The 24,031-nt window shown below is 36.5% G+C and overlaps 1 protein-coding gene across 1 annotated transcript in view; it reads right to left on the reverse strand.

Moving 5' to 3' along the window:
• LOC108360640 (acetylcholine receptor subunit alpha-like) overlaps positions 1 to 24,031 on the reverse strand; it is a 143,711-nt gene that overhangs the window by 87,655 nt on the left and 32,025 nt on the right. The window contains exon 4 of the mRNA XM_017613004.1: positions 5,961 to 6,141. Within this exon, the coding sequence (XP_017468493.1) occupies positions 5,961 to 6,141 (181 nt within the window). The remainder of the gene's footprint in view (positions 1 to 5,960; positions 6,142 to 24,031) is intronic.

Consider the following 24,031-nt stretch of genomic DNA (forward strand, 5'->3'; position numbering starts at 1 on the left):
CGACGATTTTCAACCAATTTCGAAACTATAAAAACTCTCCTCATCTACAGAAAATTACCTTTACAACGGTGTCTTTAGTTTTGAAATCGTAAATTTACCTTGGTCTTCATCTTTGATTTTATCTTTCACATCTTTGCTTATATCCTTTTCTTTTTCTCTTCACGTAGATGAGATGAGGTGCGATGACGTGATAAGATGTGACGTGANTGGCTCGATAAATTTAGATAACTCAAAAACTCCACATTTTTCTAGAACTATCTAAACATTTTGATAACTCGTTACACTCTGTTAAGACGATCAAATTCGATAAGCAGTGATAAATCGATAAGCTTATATAACCTTGAAATTTCGAAAAATCGATATATGTTGAAAATTCCAAAAATATATAGATAGATAGATCAATAATTATCGATAACTCTGTAAGTTGAAAGAACTCCATGCATTACGACACCTCGATAAATTTCGTTAAGTCCATAAATAGTGATAATTCTATAAATATCGATAACTTGATACATTTCTTTAACTTGACAAATTTCGTTTATCACACACGTTTTTAAAGCTGGATAACTATCCGTAAATTTGGATAAACATTGATCAGTTTGAATAATTCGATATGTTGCGATAACTTAATAAGCATGGATAAATTTCGATAATTATAAACTTCGATGACTCGATAAATTTCAGTAACCTTTATGGCTGATTTTATTTCGATTCCTATCGGAAAATTTCAACTCTGTTAACCTAGTTCTTATGTATTTCTCATTGTCCCCATTTTCGCCTTTATCTCCATTTTCGTCTTTATCTTCACTTTTATCTTCATCGTTATCACTTGTTTCTTCATCTTCATATTTATCTTTATTTCAAAGTTTAATTTCAAATACGAAGTAAAACAAAATGCGAAGCAGCTGAAATTGAACAGGTTTGGAAAAACAACCATACACAAATATGGAAAAAAAATTTAAGCGACGATTTTCAACCAATTTCGAAACTATAAAAACTCTCCTCATCTACAGAAAATTACCTTTACAACGGTGTCTTTAGTTTTGAAATCGTAAATTTACCTTGGTCTTCATCTTTGATTTTATCTTTCACATCTTTGCTTATATCCTTTTCTTTTTCTCTTCACGTAGATGAGATGAGGTGCGATGACGTGATAAGATGTGACGTGATTTTATGTAATGTGATAGGATGTCATGTCATGTGTTGTCATATCCTCTCATGTCATGTCATATGATTTCATACCATACGATGTCATATCATGTGATGCCACGTCATGTAATGCCATGTCATGTCATACGATGTCATAGTCATGTGATGTCATGCCAAATAATGTGATGTCATATCATATAATTCATGTCACCTGATATCGTGTGATGTGATATCATATCATGTGAAGCCTCTTCATATCATGTGATAAAATGTGATGTGATATCATGTAATGTGATGACATCCCATGTTCCGATTAGTATATCGATAACCCTGTGGATAACTGTGTCGATAAAAATACCGATAACAATATCCATAAACATATAGAAAAATACAACGATTGTGAAATCGATTAAATCATCGATAAATATAACAATCATCAGTATCGATTATTGTACATATCGTTAACAATATAAATGACTAAATCGATAACAAAATATATTATCTAATCGATTATTATACCGATAACAATATACATTACTGTATCGATAACAATATCGATTATTTAATCAATAACAGTATCGATAACAATATCGATTATTTTATCGATAGCAATATCGATTATTATATCGATAAAAATATCGAGTTTTATATCGATAACAATATCGATCTTCATCCTCATCCTTTTCTTCATATTTATCTTTATTTTTGCATATTCCTCTTCACCTTTACCTTAAAGTGTTTAAATTTACTTTGATCTTCGTTTTTGCCTGTACCTCTAGGCATCTTTGTTTTTGTTTTTATTCTCAAACCGCTAAACCGCTGAGAACCATTTCCATGTGCATTATTCCCCTTGAATTTGACAATTTACTCCCAAACAACCAATTGCCGCTAAAGAAGTTTCACTTCATAAATTCAAGAAATGTTCTTACCCTTTCAGTTACCCTAATTCTTATGTATCTGTCATTGTCTCCATTTTCGTCTTTATCTTCACTTTTGCCTTCTTTTTTTTTGACTTCATCGTTATCATTTATTTCTTCATATTTATCTTTACTTCAAAGCTTAATTTCAAATGTGTAGTGAAACAACAGGCGAAACATGTCAAATTGAACATGTTGCAGCAGCATATATACACAATTCGACAATGTTTAAACGACGGTTTTGGCCGTAATTTTCAACCAATTGTAAAACCATAAAAACTCTGCTCATCTACGGAAAAATGCCTTTCCAACGGTGTTCTTGGTTTTGAAGAATCGGTTCGGTAGAATCGCCAAACGAACGGAGACAAAATTTATGTTAGCGTATTAATATATAGATTGCACTGAATTTTTTAAATAATCATATTTTCTAAATTTCAAAGTCTTTTAAAAAAATCTGACATCAGAGAGAAAAACTAAAAACCCAGTTTATTATAACTTACCCATGGTTTCGCGAATACGTTATTTTTTTGTGTGTGTAAAATTTAGCCACGGTGTAAGAGAGAAAATTTTACGTTTCCTAAAAATTCGCCCAAATTCCTAATTAGACTTATTCTGACAGGCCTTAAAGAGCTTACAGGGCCCTGCGGTTAAAAAAGTTCTTGGAGTGAGTAGTACGATATGTAAGAACAATAACAAGGATAAGCGTGTGCACATATGCACACACATATGTAGGTAGTTACCCAGTTACATTTGACAAAATGTAGTACATGAACAAGTAAAATGGACGCATTTGTAAGTATACAACTTTGAAAGTGCCCAGCGTCGCGGCGGTNAGGACTTTGATAAGCACTTTTGTGATTAGGGATAATGATAATATGAGTACTCATATGATACTCAGCTGTCTTGTAGGGTAGTTACCCAGTTACATTTGACAAAATGTAGTACATGAACAAGTAAAATGGACGGATTTGTAAGTATACAACTTTGAAAGTGCCCAGCGTCGCGGCTCCGAGTTCGCGCGCCGGGCCGCGTTCGACGTCGCGCTCGCGTCTTCCGCCCCCTCCCCTCCTTTCGCAACTATGCACTGGTGGCTTTCTAACCGTTTAGAAAAAAGAATAATAAAAAATGACACTACTTTACTTTTGAAACTCCTTTTTTAATGCCCCAGTGTAGTGGTAGCAGTGCGTGCTATCACTCCGCATGGCCTGGGTTCAAGCCCTGGTCAAAGCAAAATCGCAAGAAAAATATAGAAAAACGGTTTTTTCTTAACAGCGGTCGCCCCTCGGCAGGCAATGACAAGCCTCCGAGTGTACTTCTGCCATGAAAAACAGCTTCTCATAAAAATACAATCGCCGTTCGCAGTCGGCGTAAAACTGTAGATTCCTCCCCCTTGGAGGTGAAGCTCGGCCAGATATTAACATATGTGAAAGCCCGAATCTATTGTTGCTAATTGGAAATATTAGTGAAGCAAGTGATAGTAATGCCAAAATTTCAACTGAAGATAAAACACAAAACAACATTCTTTACCCTTCTTTTGTTCGTTCTAAGCTCGAGTACGCTGTATTCATCTGGCGACCATATTATGAATGTAAAGCAGTGTTTGCATTATTCAACTTTGCGTTCAACAATTGCGTTCAACTCAACGCAGGGTTGCACGAAAAAAAAGTTGAATGGCTAAATGTTGGCTGGCGACCAACTTTGTTGAAAGCGATTAGTTGAAAGGCCATTCAACCAAAAGTTGAATGCAAAGTTGAACAATGCAAACACCTTTTTATGGCGAATATTTTGATATTTTTTCATATTTTGATATTTTTAGCCATTCAACTTTTTTTCGTGCAACCCTGCGCTGAGTTGAACGCAAATGTTGAACGCAAAGTTGAACAATGCAAACACACTTTAATATTAACATCGTTGAATGAATCCAAAAATGTTTCATTCGGTATTATCTACGCTCTCTACATTTTGTTGGCCCTTTTCTATCTTACACTGGTAGATGCTTGCTCATAAACCTTAAATCACTGCACAATAGGAATATTAATTTTTCTCTTACTTTCGTTTGGATATTATACGGGTTGCGATTGACTCGCCGTTCTTATTCGAACGGATTACATTTAATATCACNAAGCAGTGTTTGCATTATTCAACTTTGCGTTCAACAATTGCGTTCAACTCAACGCAGGGTTGCACGAAAAAAAAGTTGAATGGCTAAATGTTGGCTGGCGACCAACTTTGTTGAAAGCGATTAGTTGAAAGGCCATTCAACCAAAAGTTGAATGCAAAGTTGAACAATGCAAACACCTTTTTATGGCGAATATTTTGATATTTTTTCATATTTTGATATTTTTAGCCATTCAACTTTTTTTCGTGCAACCCTGCGCTGAGTTGAACGCAAATGTTGAACGCAAAGTTGAACAATGCAAACACACTTTAATATTAACATCGTTGAATGAATCCAAAAATGTTTCATTCGGTATTATCTACGCTCTCTACATTTTGTTGGCCCTTTTCTATCTTACACTGGTAGATGCTTGCTCATAAACCTTAAATCACTGCACAATAGGAGGATTCATTTTTCTCTTACTTTCGTTTGGATATTATACGGGTTGCGATTGACTCGCCGTTCTTATTCGAACGGATTACATTTAATATCACACCAAGAAGCCTTAGGAATCATGATATTGTTTCTCTGGACTTTGGCCGGAATAATTATGCGAATAACGCTCCTATTCGCAGAGCTTTAAAAGAGTTTAACTCGCTCTCAAACTCTTCTGCTATCTATTTTTCTTCTACCAAATTTAATTCCAAACTACTTTTTAATATTTTTCAAAATTAGTTATGAATTTATATTTTATTTTTTTGCGAAAAATCTGTATGAAATATTTTTTTACTGGATTAATAAATAAATAAATATTCTCCTTGTTAGATATATGCTGCGAACAGGAACGGTAACTTTTGTTTGATCCATGCAAACATTTTAAGGTTTGGCAGCAATGTTTTCTACATATTAAAGAGCATGCAGATAAAATTCATACAAACACGCTATGTTCAATTTGCCGAGCAGTTATTAAAGAGGCTTTCCCGATAATTTGTCAGACTTTTCATAAGTAAAAATATCTTGTGAGTATTACTTTCATCATATAAATTATACCACATTTTTCGTTTAATTTAATTTTTGGAAGCACAAACAAAAGTTCTTTTTTCTTCTATAAACTGTAACTGTTTTTGTCACAAATAGTATAAATAAGCAAAGGGAAATAAGGCAAAATTTGTTTTATTTCCATACTCAGATTTTGGTATTAAATAAATAAATTTTGCCTTATTGCCGTTTGTGTTATTTCACATACACTTTTACAGGGTTGACTGGGATATCAAAACCATTTTGCACATGGAAGAGCAACATTTTCATCAAAAGGGGTTTTGTAATGAAAAAAGAAATGTTTATTTTTAATATATTTTTTGGCCAACCGCCGCAATTGCGTGCTGCAGCTTTTTTGTGGCGACAAACCCTCAGTATTATATACCTACCATCAAATGTAACTTTTTCATTGACCTTCACGTTAGTATCAACAGTGATTGGAATGTTAAGAAAAAAACGCCTACCGAAAAATTTACTTTTTGTCGACTACGTCCTTTTGGCGGTTAGGGGACGATTTATTTATAAAAATTCTACACGCTATGAAGACGAAAATGTTTAAGCGTTTGGTTTGCAGCTGTAAAAAAATGCATTAAAGATGGAACGAAAAAGCGTGGAATTAAGACTTATCGAATATACACCGTCCTGACGAGTAACGCCGTTACTTCAATAAATAAATTGCTTTAGAAATTTAAATTCGGGAGTTAACAACATTAGTTATTATGCAAGTTGTGAGGAATGAAAAAACTGGGATAACCTACCTTAAACCCATCATACGTCCAACTGCCAAATTTGAGCACACATGTTTGTTCGTCGAAAGGAAAATATTCTACATCTATTTCACAGGATGATTTGTAAATAGCTGGAGGTTTCCATTCGACTAATCCCTCTGAGTAAATTGTTGCTTTTGTCGCTAGTGTCACTTCGAAGTTACCATCAGCACTATTATGTTCCGCATTCCCGTTTCGATACATTGTAAATTAAATGGAATTTATCTGTTGTGTCATTGAGACTTTTATTGCGAGCGAAAGCTTATACTATTACATATATACATAAGTAGTAAGTTATAAACATAATAAAGTCATTAAGAATTAGATTATTTACGCTGAATTCAGGTTAAAACAAAATTATGACAAATATATGTATTTATATAAAGGCTTTTTACCCTTCGTCGAGCGCAACAGACCTCTGATAACTTTGCTGACGCTCAGTAGCTACTAGAGATGGGCACGGGCCGAGCTTTTGGCAGGGGCCCAGCGGGCCCCTGCGTAAGCCCGCCGGTACGGGCCGGAAAATTTGCTGTCAGCACGAGCTCGTGCGTACATGGGCGTTCAGTAAGATTTCATAAAAGCACGAATAAGCCCGTTGCTAAGCTTTTGTTTTTATCAAAGAAAAAAAAATAGTACATATTAAAACTCTTTTGATAAGAAAAAAGCAAAAAAAAAGAAATATTTGGAAACCGTTAGAAAAAATAAGATACTTAGTAATTTTGTTTACATATCTGTACATAAAATACCTTTCACTTGCACTCCCAGAAAATATATAATAAAAATCTTTGATGTAAAAAATTGGCGCTGTAACCGCCAAAGCGATTTTGGCCGAGTTCAGCAAAGAACGCCAGTCGTTTCTCCTCTATACCAACTGACGCCAATTGGAAACGCCAAGTCCTTCTCCACCTAATCTTTCCATCGCAGTGGGGGCCTCCCTCTTCCTCTNAGAACGCCAGTCGTTTCTCCTCTATGCCAACTGACGCCAATTGGAAACGCCAAGTCCTTCTCCACCTAATCTTTCCATCGCAGTGGGGGCCTCCCTGTTCCTCTGCTACCACCAGCGGGTTCCGAGTTGAATACTTTCAGAGCTGGAGCGTCGGTGTCCATTCGAACGACATGACCAAGCCAGCGGAGCCGCTGTATTTTAATTCGCTGCACTATGTCCATATCGTTGTAAAGCTCATACAGCTCATCGTTCCATCGTCTGCGGTACTCGCCGTCGCCAACGCGTAAAGGACCGTAAATCTTCCGCAAAATCTTTCTCTCAAACACTCCAAGAGCCGCCTCATCGGATGTTGTCATTGTCCATGCTTCTGCGCCATATACCAGCACGGGCATGATGAGTGATTTATAGAGCGCGGTTTTCGTACGTCGAGAGAGAACTTTACTCCTGCATTGCCTACTCAGTCCAAAGTAGCACTTGTTGGCAAGAGTGATTCTACGTTGGATTTCAATGCTGACATTATTATCGGTGTTAATGCTGGTTCCCAAGTAAACGAAATTCTCTACTTTCTCGAAATTGTAACTGTCAACAGTGACGTGGGTGCCAAGGCGCGAATGTGCTGACTGTTTGTTTGATGACAGGAGATACTTCGTCTTGTCCTCGTTTACCACCAGACCCATGCGCTTTGCTTCCCTATCCAAAAAATTGATTCACTTAAGTAAATATACATACATTAACACAAAATTAAAAATATGTACATATGTATAGGTACATACAATTAAAGTTGGCTCTTTATTTCTTTCTTTATTGGCTGGGACGTGTCCCGGGCCGGGCCCCACTAAAATTCTTAGCGTGCGGGCCCTGAAAATTTAGGCCCGTGCCCATCTCTAGTAGCTACCTCTTTGAAGTGCTTTACACAGCAAAACCACTCAATTTTTGTTTGACCCTCACAATGAGAAGCTATGCAGAGTAAAGTAAGTATTTTTAAAATTACTTCTTTATTACGTTCAAATTAACCCCATTTAACTTGTTAAAAGAAAAAGAGGTTTTTGTAAAACACAATCGTCCACTGTGTACATTTGGTGTTAACTTTGACGGTTGTTTGATTTTAAATAAAAGTTCAAAATCAAGTTTTTTTGTGTTTCAATTTGGTTTGCACGAATATCTGCTTCATGATATTAACACATACAGATTACTTAGGAACTTCAAAATGTTTAGTTCGTATGAACTATTTATCTCTGCGTACGATGAGAGCTGATAGGAAATAACTAGTTGTAGTTGTGATAATGTAATTTGATAATATACATTTTTTGAACGTCACACAGTGATCGGAGAGTGGCAGAAAGTCCTTATATCGAAATATGTGAAAATATCCAACTAAGTAGTTGATTCGATTCTAACCATGTTTACTAATAGGTTTTAAGGAATTTTTCCTGAGCATAACTACTCTGGCAATTACACCGTGAGACAAAAACCAAAATTTTTTAAACACACGAAAAAATCAATATATTCACAAAATTAAGAGCCAAATATAGTATAACTGCGTTTTAAATTTTGCTCTTTGACGTCGGGATTTTTTTAAAGGACTATGAAATTTCTAGGACATGATTGAAAATAAAACAATATTTAAAAGATTTTGTGCATTGTAGAGTACCAATATGGGTAACATTTAAAGGAAAAATTCTGTAGAATTGAATAAAAATTTAATTTATTGGTGCATCAGAATGAATAAGTGTTGAAAATGGGCTTTTAAAACTTTATCCTTAAATATCCAATATATATTTCGAAAAAAAAGTATGACAAGGACTAATATGTTATCTACCACATCCTCGAATTTCGTTCTTCTAACTTTATCAGTTTTAGATTAAAAAATTAACCCTTCTCTTTATAAGATATTGATAGTTACAATATACATAAATTAAGATACTGGAATACACTGTACAGCACCCGGCTGGGTATTAGACCAAACCAATTTGTTTTTAAAAGATTAAGGCATAGGTAAAAATTTAATTTCTCCGTTCTTCGAAGTTAGCCTCCGAAATCGAGATGTGCGCCTTTAAATTTCGAAATAGGAGCTTTGGTAAAAAATTATTTACATGTAAGTAACTAAAAAACGTACCCCGCCTTTTGCTTTTATTTATATGGTATATAACTTTTTTTGTGCAAACTTATATTACAGGTGCTATAAGGGGTCAAAGGTCGCATCTTCGAAATTTAAATAGTTGAGAAAAAGATAAAAAAAAATAAATCTACCTGCGTTACAGCACGGTGGGAGATGAGGAAGGGGGGCCGGGGGGCCGAGCCGCGCGCGATGTAGCGCGCCGACGCGGGCCGCCGCGAAGCTAAGCAAATTTAATTTTTGAAAGAGAAATAATGTCAATAATGTCTTTTTAAAAAGGTAATCATGTAAATTGACTTTATTTCGCACCCTGGTGCGAAATAGTCAATTGATCTTATTTCCGTTGATCTTATTACCTGTCACCGGCAATCACCACTTTGCATTTAGTTATAATCAATTTTCTATTTTTAAATGTATAGAAATTTGTATTTATTGTTATCAATATCAATTCATTAGCTTAGTACAAAAGGTTGTTCATCACTAATTAACGAAAGGAGTGTAAAGCAAAAGAACGAAAGCAAATAAATCTTAATTGCTGTTCGTCACTCAACGGAATAGTTTTACTTTAACGCGATCTCAGACATCTAGACCAAAATGGTGCCAGAAAAAGGGCAAATCGCGTTATTTGATATTAATAAAAAATATCGAAAAATGAATCGAAACCTGCTACGTACAGATAGCATAACCATATCTGGCAGCAATGGTGTTCCAGGAGGCGCAGCAGCTCCGCCGGGTTACAGTAGCAGCAGGAGCACCGGTGAAACGCAGAACCAGAACAAGGGTCAAACGTTCATTATATTGGATTCAGCAATTGCAGCGACGCATCAGCCGGCGCAGGCAGAGGGCAGTGAAGCTCCCCTGGTAGCGATGCACCAGCATAATACGATAGCACCGTATGGGCACCAACAAAAAGACATAGCCGTACCGTTTGCTGAACATCAGCAGACACAATATTTTCGCAACAACGAAATTCGGCAGCTTATACTGAAGTGCATTCCCAAATTCCAATGCCTCTCTTAACACTAAATATAATGGACGCTTAGTTCACATCTGTGGGCTATTGGTTTAAGGCCTGCAATATGAGCAGCGATACCCAGAGATATTACCACGTTATGGCAACACTGGATCCGCTTACTCTGCCTACTATCGGGCAGATTAGCAATAATGATGAAAATCCACAGCGCGTAACTAGCACTGGCGTAGACATGTACGATTTTTTTAAAAGTGAGCTACTCAATTATTTTGGAGAGAGCCGTCAGCCTAAAATACAGCTATAACTAGAAGAATCGATGGCTGAGTGGAAGATCGACCTATCTCGGCAGCCAGTTCGAAAACGCTCTATCTCAAAAAACTTTTCAAGAACGCCCTATTTCAGAACTCGTTTCAATAACGCCTTATCTCAGCTGTCGATTCAAAAGCGGCCTATATCAGCATATTTTCAATACATTTTGAAGTGAGATAGGGCGTTTTTGAACCAAATTTTGAGATACGGTGTTTTTGAATTAAATTCTGAAGTAGGGCGTTCTTGAAAAGTTTTTTGAGATAGAGCGGTCCTATTAAGAAAAAAACATTAAGTGCTCTATGTGGATGTAGTCCGATCGGTGTCCTAATTGTGTAATGTAGACGCTCACCCAAATTTTGTGGTTTCATCCAACATACCCGAAGAAGGTTCACAAACAGCAATCACACAGCTAGCGAACACAATGCGCCAGTTATAGCAAAAAATCGGCAACCTGAGCACACGGCAGCGCAGCCGTTCGCGAACAAACGACAGACGCGCGCGTTCACGTAGTCGTCAAAACACTCAAAAGTCAAAGCTTACTGGTGGTAATGAGTGTTGGTACCACCAAACCTTTGGCGATACTGTAACTCGTTGCCGTAGCCCATGCAGCCACCGCTAACGCGACGTAGGCAACAGTGTTTCCAAAAAGCACGATTGACTAGAAACGTCTCCCAGCGGTGCAGTTGCTCAATCAATCAACTTGTTACCACAGATCGTTCGTCTCGCTTTAAGTACTTGATCGATACTGGGGCCGTCTTTAACGTAATTCCATAGAAAAGTAATTGTTCGGTCCTTCGTCCCACCTCAGTTATATTGTATGCCGCCAACGGCGGATTGATAACACCTATATCATTGTGAGTCAGCATATAGACCTTGGTCTTCGTCGAAACTTTACATGGAACTTTATGGTTGCAGACGTGATACTCCAACAATAGGCAGTGATTTTATTTGTCATTACGACTTGATTATTGAATTAAAATGCAATAAATTAATTGACAACAAGAAAAGACTAGCAGCGCCGTGCACCATTCACACAGCGCTGAATGTGCATATCAAGGCTTTCGATACCAAATGTCCTTTCGCGAATCTCTTTGTAGACTTCGAAGACATAACTGAAATGACGTCGGATAGTCTGCCAGTAAAATCTGAAGTTAGCCACGTTATAGAAACTCGTGGTCATCCCGTAAGCTTGATCGCGAGAAGCTGGCTGGAGTGAAGTCCGAGTTTGAATTCCTCATGAAAATAGGAGTGTGCCGCTTATCTAAAAGAATTTGGGCTAGCCCCCTACATATGGTCCATAAAGCAGACGGGACTTGGAGACCATGCGGTGACTACCGCGCTCTCAAAAAAATCACAGTTCCGGACCGGTACCCCATTATTTTTGTCCATGACTGTATGACCATTCTTGGTGGAAAAACAGCTTTCGGCAAAATCGATCTGCAAAGGGCGTTCTACCAAGTCCCAGCAAGACCCGAAGACGTAAAGAACACACCCATCATAACACCTATTGGATTCTTCGAATACACGTATATGACGTTCCGGTTACGAAATGCCTCCCAGACGTTTCAGCGCCTAATTCGCGTAGCTCTGCGTGGGATGGACTTCGTGTTTGCCTTCGTTGACGACATATGTATTGCATCTGCAAACATGCAAGACCACACGGAGCATATGCATTTGGTATTTCAGCGACTTCGTGCGGCTGGGCTGACAACTAACCCGTCCAAATGCGAATTTGGAAAAAGTAAGCTAAAATTCCTTGGTCACCTTATTACCAGCACAGGAGGTCACCCATTTCTGGAGAAGATATAGGCGGTTCTGCGAATACCACGCCCAAGAATTGCCAATGAATTAAAAATCATCTTAGCAACAATCAATTTCTATCGTAAGTTTTTACCTGGCGTCACCAAACGTTAAGCAGTTTTGCAAAAACTAATTCACGGCAACAAACGGAATGACAAGGCTCTTATCGCATGGAATAAAGAAGCAGTTGAAGCATTTGAAGAGTGCAAATAAAATTTGGCTAACGCCGCTACCTTGTCGACGATCAACTTCAGTTAGTCACTGACGCTTCCGACATCGCTGTGGGAGTGGTATTTGCATTAAGTGGTAGAAAATAACCCACAACCACTCTTTTATTTTTCACGCCGCCTTAACGAAACTGAAAAGCGGTACTCGGTATCATGGTTGCCGCTCGCCAAATTTTTTTTTCTACCAAAATCTCTCAAGGAAAGTTACCAAAAGTTACCAAAACTTCACAACTAAAATCTTCATTTCTTCAATGAGAAAAAAATATACTGAATGAAACTGCTATATTTCATAACAAATGGGTATCTACTTACAGCCCGATTCTGTGACCTTATATAATAAATTCAATATTTTTAAAATTTGTCAATTTTTAATTACTTAGCAAGAACTCCTAGTTCTAGCACAGAAGTTAAAATCTATTTTTTTAATAAATTATCAAGATGGAAAATCCTGTTGACAATGATAATGTTTTTTTTATTAGAAAATATTTTTCTATCAACTAATCACTGCATGCTCCGATATTCTCATTTTCGTTGTTGGCGTTTCAGACAGGGTAGGAGTATAATATAATGTGGAACGATTTTTGGTCATCGCTTGCCAAATTTGGTTTGTAGACAAAACCGGTTTCGGCGTTGTGCCATCTTCAGTGTCATTTTTCGTTCGGAATGTGCCGATATTTGAACCTGCGACTCACGGAATCAAAGCACCGGCCCACAAAAAAAAATTGCGGGCGCTTTTAACCGCCCGCTTGACGCGTACATAATTTCGAGTAAATTGCGAAAATTGCTCATTTTTTTGCTATTTTTTCGGTTTTTCATAATTTACTGTACGTGTCAAACGGGCCTCAGATTCGGATTCATTACGTCGAAATACATGTCAGTAGGTGGGTCTGGTAAAAAGTACGCGACATTTTTTTATACCCGAGCGCCTTGTGCACAAGGGTATTATAATTTTGTTCACCTAACGGTTCTTTGTAACAGGCAAAACGAAACGAGATAGATATAGACTAATGTATACATAAATCATCAGAATGAAAAGCGAAATCGATTAAGCGGTGACTGTCTGTCCGTCCGTCCGTCTGTGCACACGATAACTCGAGTAAAAATTGAGACATCTTGACGAAACTTTGTACGTGTACTTCTTTCGGGCGTAGGACGGATGGTATTGAAAATGGGCAAAATCGCACAATAACCACGCCTACCTCCCATATAACGGTAATTTTCAGAAATACTGAAGATTATTTACTCAAAATTGATATTTGTACCAAACTCGGTACGGTTATTGTGCTTGCCACATAAAAGCAAAATGTTGAAAATTACTGAAATCGGACTAAACTTGAGGCAACTTTTCATATAACGGTAAATTTCAGAAATGCTTGAAACTTCCATATTTCGAAATTTAAGGACGCTAATTTAGTCAAATTGATACACCCCGGCTTGCCATGTAGCGGTACCTTTCGGAAAGGTGAAAATCCAATATTTAATACTTGCGGCGGGTATTTAATGTTCGGCTCCGCCCGAACTTAGTCTTTCTTACTTGTTTGTTTTTGGACTTTACCAAAAGTTGCCAGATGGCCGAATTTTGTATACTAATTTTACTGTACTATTGTTGCAAACAGTATTTCCAGTATTAAATGTGAGATGGTAGAATTCAAAATTTATCGCAAAAATTCGATAGTTGTTTTAGAAGTGTAGCACGTGGTGCTACCACTGTAATTCAAATAATTCCAGTATTCGAATATAAGATATCTCTAACTTTATCGAAGTAATTTTGTAGAAGTGCCAGTAGTGCTGCCACTGATACTCGAAGGGTTTTTATAATTACACACATGCAAAACATAATTAATTTTTTTCTAGTAATGCAAATAGATATTTGGTTGCNACGGTAATTTTCAGAAATACTGAAGATTATTTACTCAAAATTGATATTTGCAATAATTTTTAGCCACGCCCACTTATGGTTACATGTGTATATTTTGGTAACGCCTGTACCAATTTCTTCCAAACTTGGCACAATTGTTAGCCTTGCTACTGCATACTAAATGACCGAAAATTTTTAAAATCGGACTATAACCACACCCACATCCCATATAACGGTAATTTGGAGAAATACGAAATCTTCGATAAAGCAGTAAATATTAAAGCTAATTTATTCAAGTTAATGCTTGCAACAACTCTTTATCAAGAAATACGCTTGTGATANGATCTCTTGACGAAACTTTGTACGTGTACTTCTTTCGGGCGTAGGACGGATGGTATTGAAAATGGGCAAAATCGCACAATAACCACGCCTACCTCCCATATAACGGTAATTTTCAGAAATACTGAAGATTATTTACTCAAAATTGATATTTGTACCAAACTCGGTACGGTTATTGTGCTTGCCACATAAAAGCAAAATGTTGAAAATTACTGAAATCGGACTAAACTTGAGGCAACTTTTCATATAACGGTAAATTTCAGAAATGCTTGAAACTTCCATATTTCGAAATTTAAGGACGCTAATTTAGTCAAATTGATACACCCCGGCTTGCCATGTAGCGGTACCTTTCGGAAAGGTGAAAATCCAATATTTAATACTTGCGGCGGGTATTTAATGTTCGGCTCCGCCCGAACTTAGTCTTTCTTACTTGTTTGTTTTTGGACTTTACCAAAAGTTGCCAGATGGCCGAATTTTGTATACTAATTTTACTGTACTATTGTTGCAAACAGTATTTCCAGTATTAAATGTGAGATGGTAGAATTCAAAATTTATCGCAAAAATTCGATAGTTGTTTTAGAAGTGTAGCACGTGGTGCTACCACTGTAATTCAAATAATTCCAGTATTCGAATATAAGATATCTCTAACTTTATCGAAGTAATTTTGTAGAAGTGCCAGTAGTGCTGCCACTGATACTCGAAGGGTTTTTATAATTACACACATGCAAAACATAATTAATTTTTTTCTAGTAATGCAAATAGATATTTGGTTGCAAGTTACCAAAATGAAATAAAAGTTACCAAGTTACCAAACCGCTTAAAAGTTACCAATTTTGGTAGAAAGTTACCAACTGTGGCAACCATGCTCGGTATACGACACAGAGTTGTTCGCCATATATCTTGCACTAAAGCACTTTCAGTCCATGGTAGAGGGCAACCAAACGACCTTTAATAAACACTGTGACAAAGGAGAANTATGCCTTTAATAAACACTGTGACAAAGGTTCTCCGCGGCAGATTAGGCAACTAGACTATACCAGCTAATTTACAACGGACATCTGTCATGTTCCAGTTTTAGTGAATCAAACTGCAGATATGTTATCGCGTATTAATTCAATAACTTCTATTAATTACCTCACCATGGCAACGCATCAGTAAACAAATCATGACATACAATCTCTCGTAAAGGGTAAGAGAAAGCACTCACTTCAAATTAAATATTTCAGGTTAGCAGACGCTGACGCTCCAGGTGCCAACGCGACACTCAAAATGTTTTCACAGCGATTCGTTTGGTTATGCGAAAATACTGTAAAGCGTTCATTCGAGCAATCGTAGCAAGGTGTTGCGACACANTGTCTCCCCTTTATCGATCCTTCTAGGTGGCCCGAGTAAAGCGTTCGTTCGAGCAATCGTAGCAAGGTGTTGCGACACAAAAAAACACCACTACAGCGCCTGGGGATACCTGACCAACGCTTTCAAATTGTTTATGTGGACATTATCGGACCATTGGCACTGAATCATGGTTTTCGATGTTGTCTCACCTTTATCGACCCTTCTAGGTGGCCCCAGGCGATAACTCTGCCTGACATACTAGCTGAAACCGTTTGCAGAGCGTTCCAGAATGAGTGGGTTGGGCGATATAGTTCTCCTCAGAAACTAGTAACCGATCAGGGGACCCAATTCGAGTCCAAAATGTTCCGAGAAATGCTCCAGACCCTATGTACTCACACAACGAATGGGTTGATAGAAATATGGCATCGATCCTTCAAAAACGCCGTTTTAGCTACCGGAAAAGACAACTGGGTTGACAATCTAGGTCTCGCTCTTCTGGTACTACGGAATGCTGTGAAACTAGATCTAGCATCTGAAATGCTCTTCGGCCCGTGAACAGGACTACCGGGTGAGTTTTTCACTACACAGCCTAGCGTGCAGCCAAGTTGCGTTTATGTCGATGAATTGCGTATGCACTTACAAAAAATTCGCCCTGTCGAGACTTCATGGCACTCCATTCGTCGACAAAGATTTATTTTCATCAATGCACGTTTACGTCCGAAACGATAGGGTAAAACCTTCCATGACTGAGCCATACGATGGCCCTTACAAGGTGGTAGCAAAACACAACAAACATTTCAAAAGGTGTGTACTCGTAACCTTCGTAACCGTAAAACCTTCCATGACTGAGCCATACGATGGCCCTTACAAGGTGGTAGCAAAACACAACAAACATTTCAAAAGGTGTGTACTCGTATTGAGAGGGCAAAATTCTCCAGCGGCAAAAGTTCTGGGAATTTAGCAGCATTCGCTCTCAAAGAGACGAAATATCAACAGAAGTACGAGAACGCAAAATTTGCAAAAACCTGCAACCTTAGAAACAGCCGATCACTTGCACAGTTGCCACTGGTGATTAATTTGGCAATTTATTTTCTGCGTGGTACATTTTCCCCCAATTTGGCATTTTATACAATTGAACAGTTTTGGATAAGAAAACCCTTTTTAAAATACAAATTAATTTCATCGGAATGAATAAGTTATTTTTCTCATAATTATTTGTGATATCGCATTCAAAAACAAGAGTATTTCCTCCAAACACCCATCATTAATCCAAAAAAATTTAATAGATATAGCTACAGATTTAGCTTTAAAATTATAAAATTTTCATTTCAACAACCAGCCTACCAAAAGCGAAAACTTCAGCAAAAAAATATTTAGCATGTTGCATTTAAATCTATTTTGGTGTATTTAAAGGAAAATTATATTACAAACAAAAAATGTCATACGGCAACCATAGTCAGCACACATTAAAGTAAACAAACTGGAGATTAATAACAAATTAGCGAAAAATAAACTCAACAAACGTTGTGCTTATTAAATTTACTCACTTTGTCGTTGTCTATTTCTAACATTAATAATAAAATTTGCAATAAATAACTCAAAAAGGCCATATTTTCCTTTGTTTATTTACAAACATGTGTTTGTGATCACCTGATTTTCTTACTTACAAGTTTTAGCTGGGGAAAAATTTTTCCAGCAGAAATTTGCAGCTCTCTTTAACATTTCTCTCTCTCAATTTCCCCTACTTTGCAAGTTTTTTTGGTACGAGAACGCAAAACCAATAAAAGTTTTCTAAAACATTAGATAGTTGGGCGTACGAGTACACTCCTAAAGTCTTAATAAAAGGCAGAACGGTCGTAATCTCTATCGACCGCCTCAAACCGTCTTACATAGTTGCAGATGAAGAAGAAGTCAGAAATACTCCACAACAAGCATCAGACGTACATCGAGCATCACCAGCCATTATATCCGAACAAGCCGCATTCTTGCAAACAAAAAATCTCGCAAAAATCTCGGAAGGGGATAATGTGGCAATCACCACTTTGTATTTAGTTATAATCAAATTCCTATTTCTGAATGTATCGAAATTTGTAATTGTTGTTATCGATATCAATTCATTAGCTTAGTACAAAAGGTTGTTCATGAATAACACCTTAACGAACGGAGTGTAAAGCAAAAAAAGAGAGCAAATAAATCTCAATCGTTGTTCGTCACTCAACGGAATAGTTATATTTTACCGCGCTCTCAGACATCTAGACCAAAGCTATTTCGGAAATACCACATTTCCTCATTAGACTTCTTTCAGTAGGATTGGAACCGACGATCCCACTGACTCAGCCAGTTGCCTACGCACTGTCTAATTCGACTGTGAATCCTTGTTGCTTTTTCCACATTTAAACTTGATTGTGGAAAAGCAACAATAATTTGTAAAAATGGTAGAAGTGATAGCTATTTCGGAAATCACCACATTTCCTCATCAGACTTCTTTTAGTAGAATTCTAACCGACGATCCCACCAGCCAGTTGCCTACGCACTGTGCTAAGTTCGCCTTGTGAATTCTTGTTGCTTTTTTCCACCATCATGTGGTGTTGATTTGTTGGTTTTCGTTAACTTCTATTATTAGAATGTTTACTTATAGGTGTGGCCGTCCTTAAGTTATTTGCTTTTGTTATTTTATGGCCTTTAACAATTATATTGAAAAATTTTAATTGATTGATTGATTTAATTATTGCTGCTTTTTCACAATAACTGTTTCATTAAAAATGGCTTCAAGATCAATAAAATTTTTTGAATATAATTGTTATGAGGCCATAAATAACAAAAAAATCAAACGATTTTTGGAAAGTTTGTATCGTTGTAACGGAAACCAGAAAACTTATACTTTCTTAAGCACAAAAATTTCTATTAATGTACCAAAAAAAAATGTATTAAAAAAATTGTTTCGCTCTATATAAATGAAATGCTGGCTATGCCCTTGTATACTGTAATGCGATAAAAGCATACAATTTCAACCTTACTGAATTACTACAAACTACCTTATATGAATACGCCCTAGGCTAATCTAGTACAATTAAGAACTTAGAATTTACGATATTTGAATGCGACCCTGTCATATGTATGACAGCTGCTAGGCTTATGTCAAAATGTGAAAAATATATTGGCGGATTCGCCCGCGTACCTTCAACTCGAACACAAGTACTTTTTCTTTAAATTAAATTCGACCTGCTAGCCACCAAGGCATCGGGTGCAGTCAGCAGCTTCGGGCAACAAACGTTTGCCTGCACCAACGCAGCTCCAAGCAGGCGTTGGCCGGCATCAGAGCCGGCGGAGCACCAGGGTCCGCATGAATTCAACAGGTACGCCCGTTGAATTAACGAAGTGGAATTTTACCACTTCGACATGGAGACCGTGGGTCCGGCCCGCAAAATGGCGGCCACCAAAATATAAAACGTACAAAAAAAAAATGAAGTGAATAAGTTGAAATAAAATTTGTTGGTGGTAGTTGCAACCATGGTACAAGTATTTAAAGCAAAAAAAAAAATCTTTACAAAAATTACAAAAAAAAACTCAAAAACTGACAAGGCGCATAAATGCATATATATGCGCATACATATGTGGCGGTTACAAACAGTTAAAAAAAAAAAGTTAATTAAAAATATAAAAGGTGGCGGTGCAGAACATTGAAAAATTAAACACTTGAGAACTAAACAAGAAATAAAACAAAATACCTGAATACAAAACAGGAAAAATCCGTAAACGGTTATATAAAAAAAAAAATACCAAAAAGCGGTGGTACCAAAAATTTTTAATACTTTATAAAACAAAAAATGGCTTAAGAACGGAAAACTTGAAATTAAAACAAGAAAAAAAATTAAAAAAAAGCGGTGGTCCCAAATTTGAACAAAAATAAATAAATAAAAAGCCTAAAATCTGAACTATGAAAACGCGAAAGTGCTGTACATACCACAGTTAGTATACGTAAAAACGCATCGTACATTTGTTGTATAACGGCATACAAACCACGCCATCTACCAACCGCAGCTGTACCCTTAAACACGCCATGCAACCGTTGTATAACGGCATACGCACAACGCCATAAAGAAGCGTCGCTAAGCCTTGGCGCGACGCAAGACAGCGTATCGTTTTAGTACAGACTGCAGCGGGGGACAATCAGCGAAGAAAACAAGCAACAACAACAGCGAGTAGCAGATTCTTTTGGGTATGATGCACTACGTGCGAAACAACACAATATCTTTTTCGTAAATCAATATGTAACAAAATTTTTGTAATTATGTATTTCATATATTTTTCATGATATTCATTCAAATTCTTGCTAAATCTTGTTGCTCTATTCAAATATTAATATGTTTTTTAAACGTAACTTCAACAATTTAAAGTTTTCACTAAAATTTTTCTTCAATTCTTTGCAACATTAGGCAAAAGTCAGATTTTGGAATTTTCATTAATTTTTCTTTTTTTTTCAAATATTCGATAAAAATTTCATACGAATTTTCGCCTGTGCCATTGCCGTGCTTTTATACTACAACTTTTAGAATTTCGTTTGAAATATGGTAAAATATTTCAACGATTATATTTATCAATAAACGCTTTCCTCAGTTTTCTGTGCCGTGGTAGCCAAACTTCAAATATTACAAATTGAAGAAACGCCTTGCGTTACGATTAGTTCACCGAATATAAATTTTACCGAATATACAAACGATGTAAAAATGGCAACACCTGAGCAAAAGAAATCTTTCATTAGCTTGTGTGCATCTATAATCCGAGAAAACTATAGTGGTGACCCACTATCGCTCGACTCATTCATTGACAAAATAAACTTAATAGAAGAATTATCGGATGAAACCTTAACTACAACATTTATAGCATTTTTAAAGTCAAAACTCGAAGGCAAAGCGCGTGCGATTTTACCCAGTCAAATAATTTCGGTTGATCAAATAAAAGTTGCGCTACGTAGCAGAATCAAACCAGATAATTCCAAAGTTGTCTCTGGCAAAATCGCGTCATTATATATTACTAATAACAACTATTCCGATTTTGCAAAGCGAGTAGAGGAATTATCTGATGCATTAGAGCGATCTTTAATTATTGAGGGTATGACTCAAGCGAAAGCCCATGAGTTAGCGGTGGAGCAGACAGTAAATGTTTGCAGGCTGAACAACCATTCAGAGCTAGTGAAATCTATTTTGGCATCAACAACCTTTACAGATTCAAAAGATGTAGTCGCGAAAATGATTGTAGAATACAATAATGAAATCAAAGAGCGGCAGGTGTTATCTTTTAGGTCACGGGCAAATAGACCAAATAGTTTTCGAGGAGGTTTTAGAGGGCACAATAACTATGGCTATCACAACAATAGTTTCAGGTATAATAGCGGCAATACAAATAGGCACAATAATGGCAATAACACAAAGCACAATAATCAAAATAACTTCAATAGAAGTAACAATTTTAACAATAGACAAAATAATTACAGAAATAGCACAAGCAATCGTTCAGCAAGCAACAGAAACAGCTCTTCTTGTTCAAATTCTAGAAACACTTCTAATTTCTAATTTCTCGTAGATTCACAGGCAGACATCTCTTTAATCAAGGTTTCCAGTTTAGCAAGAAATTCATCAATTAACAGTAGAAATGACAGTATAACTATCGGCATTAGGACAGAAAGCATTAAAATAGCAATTTTACACGGTTCAAATACCGACACTTTAGTCATTCCTCCAATATGTGAAGTTTTTCGTTTATTTAAATTGACTAATTCCAAAAACCCTGTTTTCGTAGACTCTCACGAGCTTTGTTCTGGTGTTTTTACATCAAAATGTGTCGTCGACACTAAAAATCCAATTTTAAAAGTAATAAATACCACGGACGAGGTAAAATACGTTCGAAACTATAACATCAGAGCTGAGGATATCAGTAAATATGTATAATGTCTACAAAATAAACGAAACTTCCCAAGACAGAAAACGTTTAGAGGAACTAAAGTCAACTTTACAAAAACAAATGCCAAAATATGCTAAAAACAAATTGCTCGAATTGTGTATACAATACGCCAATGTATTTGCCTTAAAAACAGACCTTATGACACTCAACAACTTTTACGAACAGAAACTTCGACTGAATGACAAGACTCCCGTTTATATCAAAAACTATCGCTTGCCGTACTCACAACGCGAAGAAATAAATAGACAAGTCGATACTTTACTGCGAAATTACTTAATCGAACCTCTAATTATAACAGTCCATTAATTTTAGTACAAAAAAAGATCCATCCGGCCAAAAATCGTACCGCATGTGCGTTGACTTTAGGGCGGTTAATAAAAAGCTTATCGCTGACAAATTTCCACTTGCACGTTTGGACGACATATTAGACAACCTTGGTCGAGCAAAATACTTTTCGACTTTAGACCTATTTTCTGGTTTCCATCAAATTCCATTGCGTAAAAACTCACGAGACATATCATCTTTCAGCATTGACAAGGGAGCTTTTCGCTGGAAAGTTTTACCATTCGGTTTAAATGTAGCACCGAATTCTTTTTCTCGAATGATGTCAAGAGCCTTTTCAGGCATTTCTCCAAATCAAGCTTTTTTATACGTTGATGACGTCATAGTTATAGGTTGAAGTAAGACTCACCATCTAAAAAATCTGGCTAAAGTGTTCGAAACGTGTAGAAAATTTAATCTCAAGCTAAACCCAACAAAATGCAATTTTCTTCGTGCTGAGGTAACATTTTTAGGGCACAAGTGCTCCGAAAAGGGACTGCTGCCAGACTACTCAAAAATTAACGCAATAAAAAAGTATACAAAACCTTCAGATAAAGACGCTGTTCGTCGATTCGTTGCGTTTGCAAATTATTTTAGACGCTTCATATCTAACTTTGCGTCGCTGGCAGCACCTTTGAATAGACTGAGTAGAAAAAATGTCGAATTCTTATGGGACAACGCTTGTGAAACTGCATTTCAACACTTAAAATCAGCCTTAATGTCGCCTAAACTTTTGCAATATCCTGATTTTACTAAAGAATTTTTAATAACTGTAGATGCTTCCAAAAACGGGTGCGGTGCTATATTAAGCCAAAATCATAATGGAAACGACTTACCAATAGGTTTCGTTTCTAAATCTTTCAACAAAGCAGAACAAAATAAAGCATTTATAGAACTAGAACTTTTAGCTATATATTTTGCTATTAAGCAGTTTCGACCTTATGTTCACTTTAAGGTGAAGTCTGACCATCTACCCTTAGTGTATCTTTTCAATATGATGGACCCATCTTCAAAACTCGCTAGAATACGGCTAGGACTGTCAGAATACGACTTTACAATTGAATACATAAAAGGTAAATCAAACGTGGGAGCAGACGCACTTTCACGCATTACCTTTAACGATCTAAAAGACTCGACAAAACATGTTTTAGCTATGAAAACGCGATCTATGACAAAAACGATAGAATAACAGAACGAAAACAACTACACGGACAGCCCTACAGCACAAGTTTACGATAAATTTTCATATAACTTTTCTAAAAATTTACCGCGAATAGTATCGCATTTTGTATACTATAAAAATAACAAAATTTCAAATATTCAAATATGAGCACATTTAAAACACAAGAAACAAGAATTACTTAATTTTGCGAATGTTAACGAAACAACTTGTTTAGACGAGTTACTTTTGAGGCTCGATAATGAAGCCGGCAATCGCAACAATAAGAAAGTTGAATGGCCAAAAGATGATATATTTTTCTATAATTTCTCTATTTCTAATTTAAAAACCAGCGGTAATAATATTTAAAAATTTTTACAAATCGTATTAGACGTAGGTAGAAACAGTAACTGACGGTGATAAAAAGTTAAAACTAATGACCATTTATCATAACGACCCGATAACAGGCGGACACTGCGCAATTAAAAAACTATATGCAAAATTACGTACAAAATATCACTGGAAAAATATGACCCGTGATATATCCAAGTTTGTTAAAAATTGTTCAAAATGTTNGTTAAACCTAAAAACAAGGAAAATCTTGTTTTAACGCTAACACCTTGCAAACCGTTTGACATTATTGTAGTCGATACATTAGGACCCCTACCAGAATCAAATAATGGTAATAGGTTTGCAATTACCATTATATGCGATTTAACAA

The sequence above is a fragment of the Rhagoletis zephyria genome, unplaced genomic scaffold (assembly GCF_001687245.7).
Source record: "Rhagoletis zephyria isolate East Lansing unplaced genomic scaffold, Rhagoletis_zephyria_1.1 Rzeph_scaffold_00599, whole genome shotgun sequence".
Taxonomy (NCBI): Eukaryota; Metazoa; Arthropoda; class Insecta; order Diptera; family Tephritidae; genus Rhagoletis; species Rhagoletis zephyria.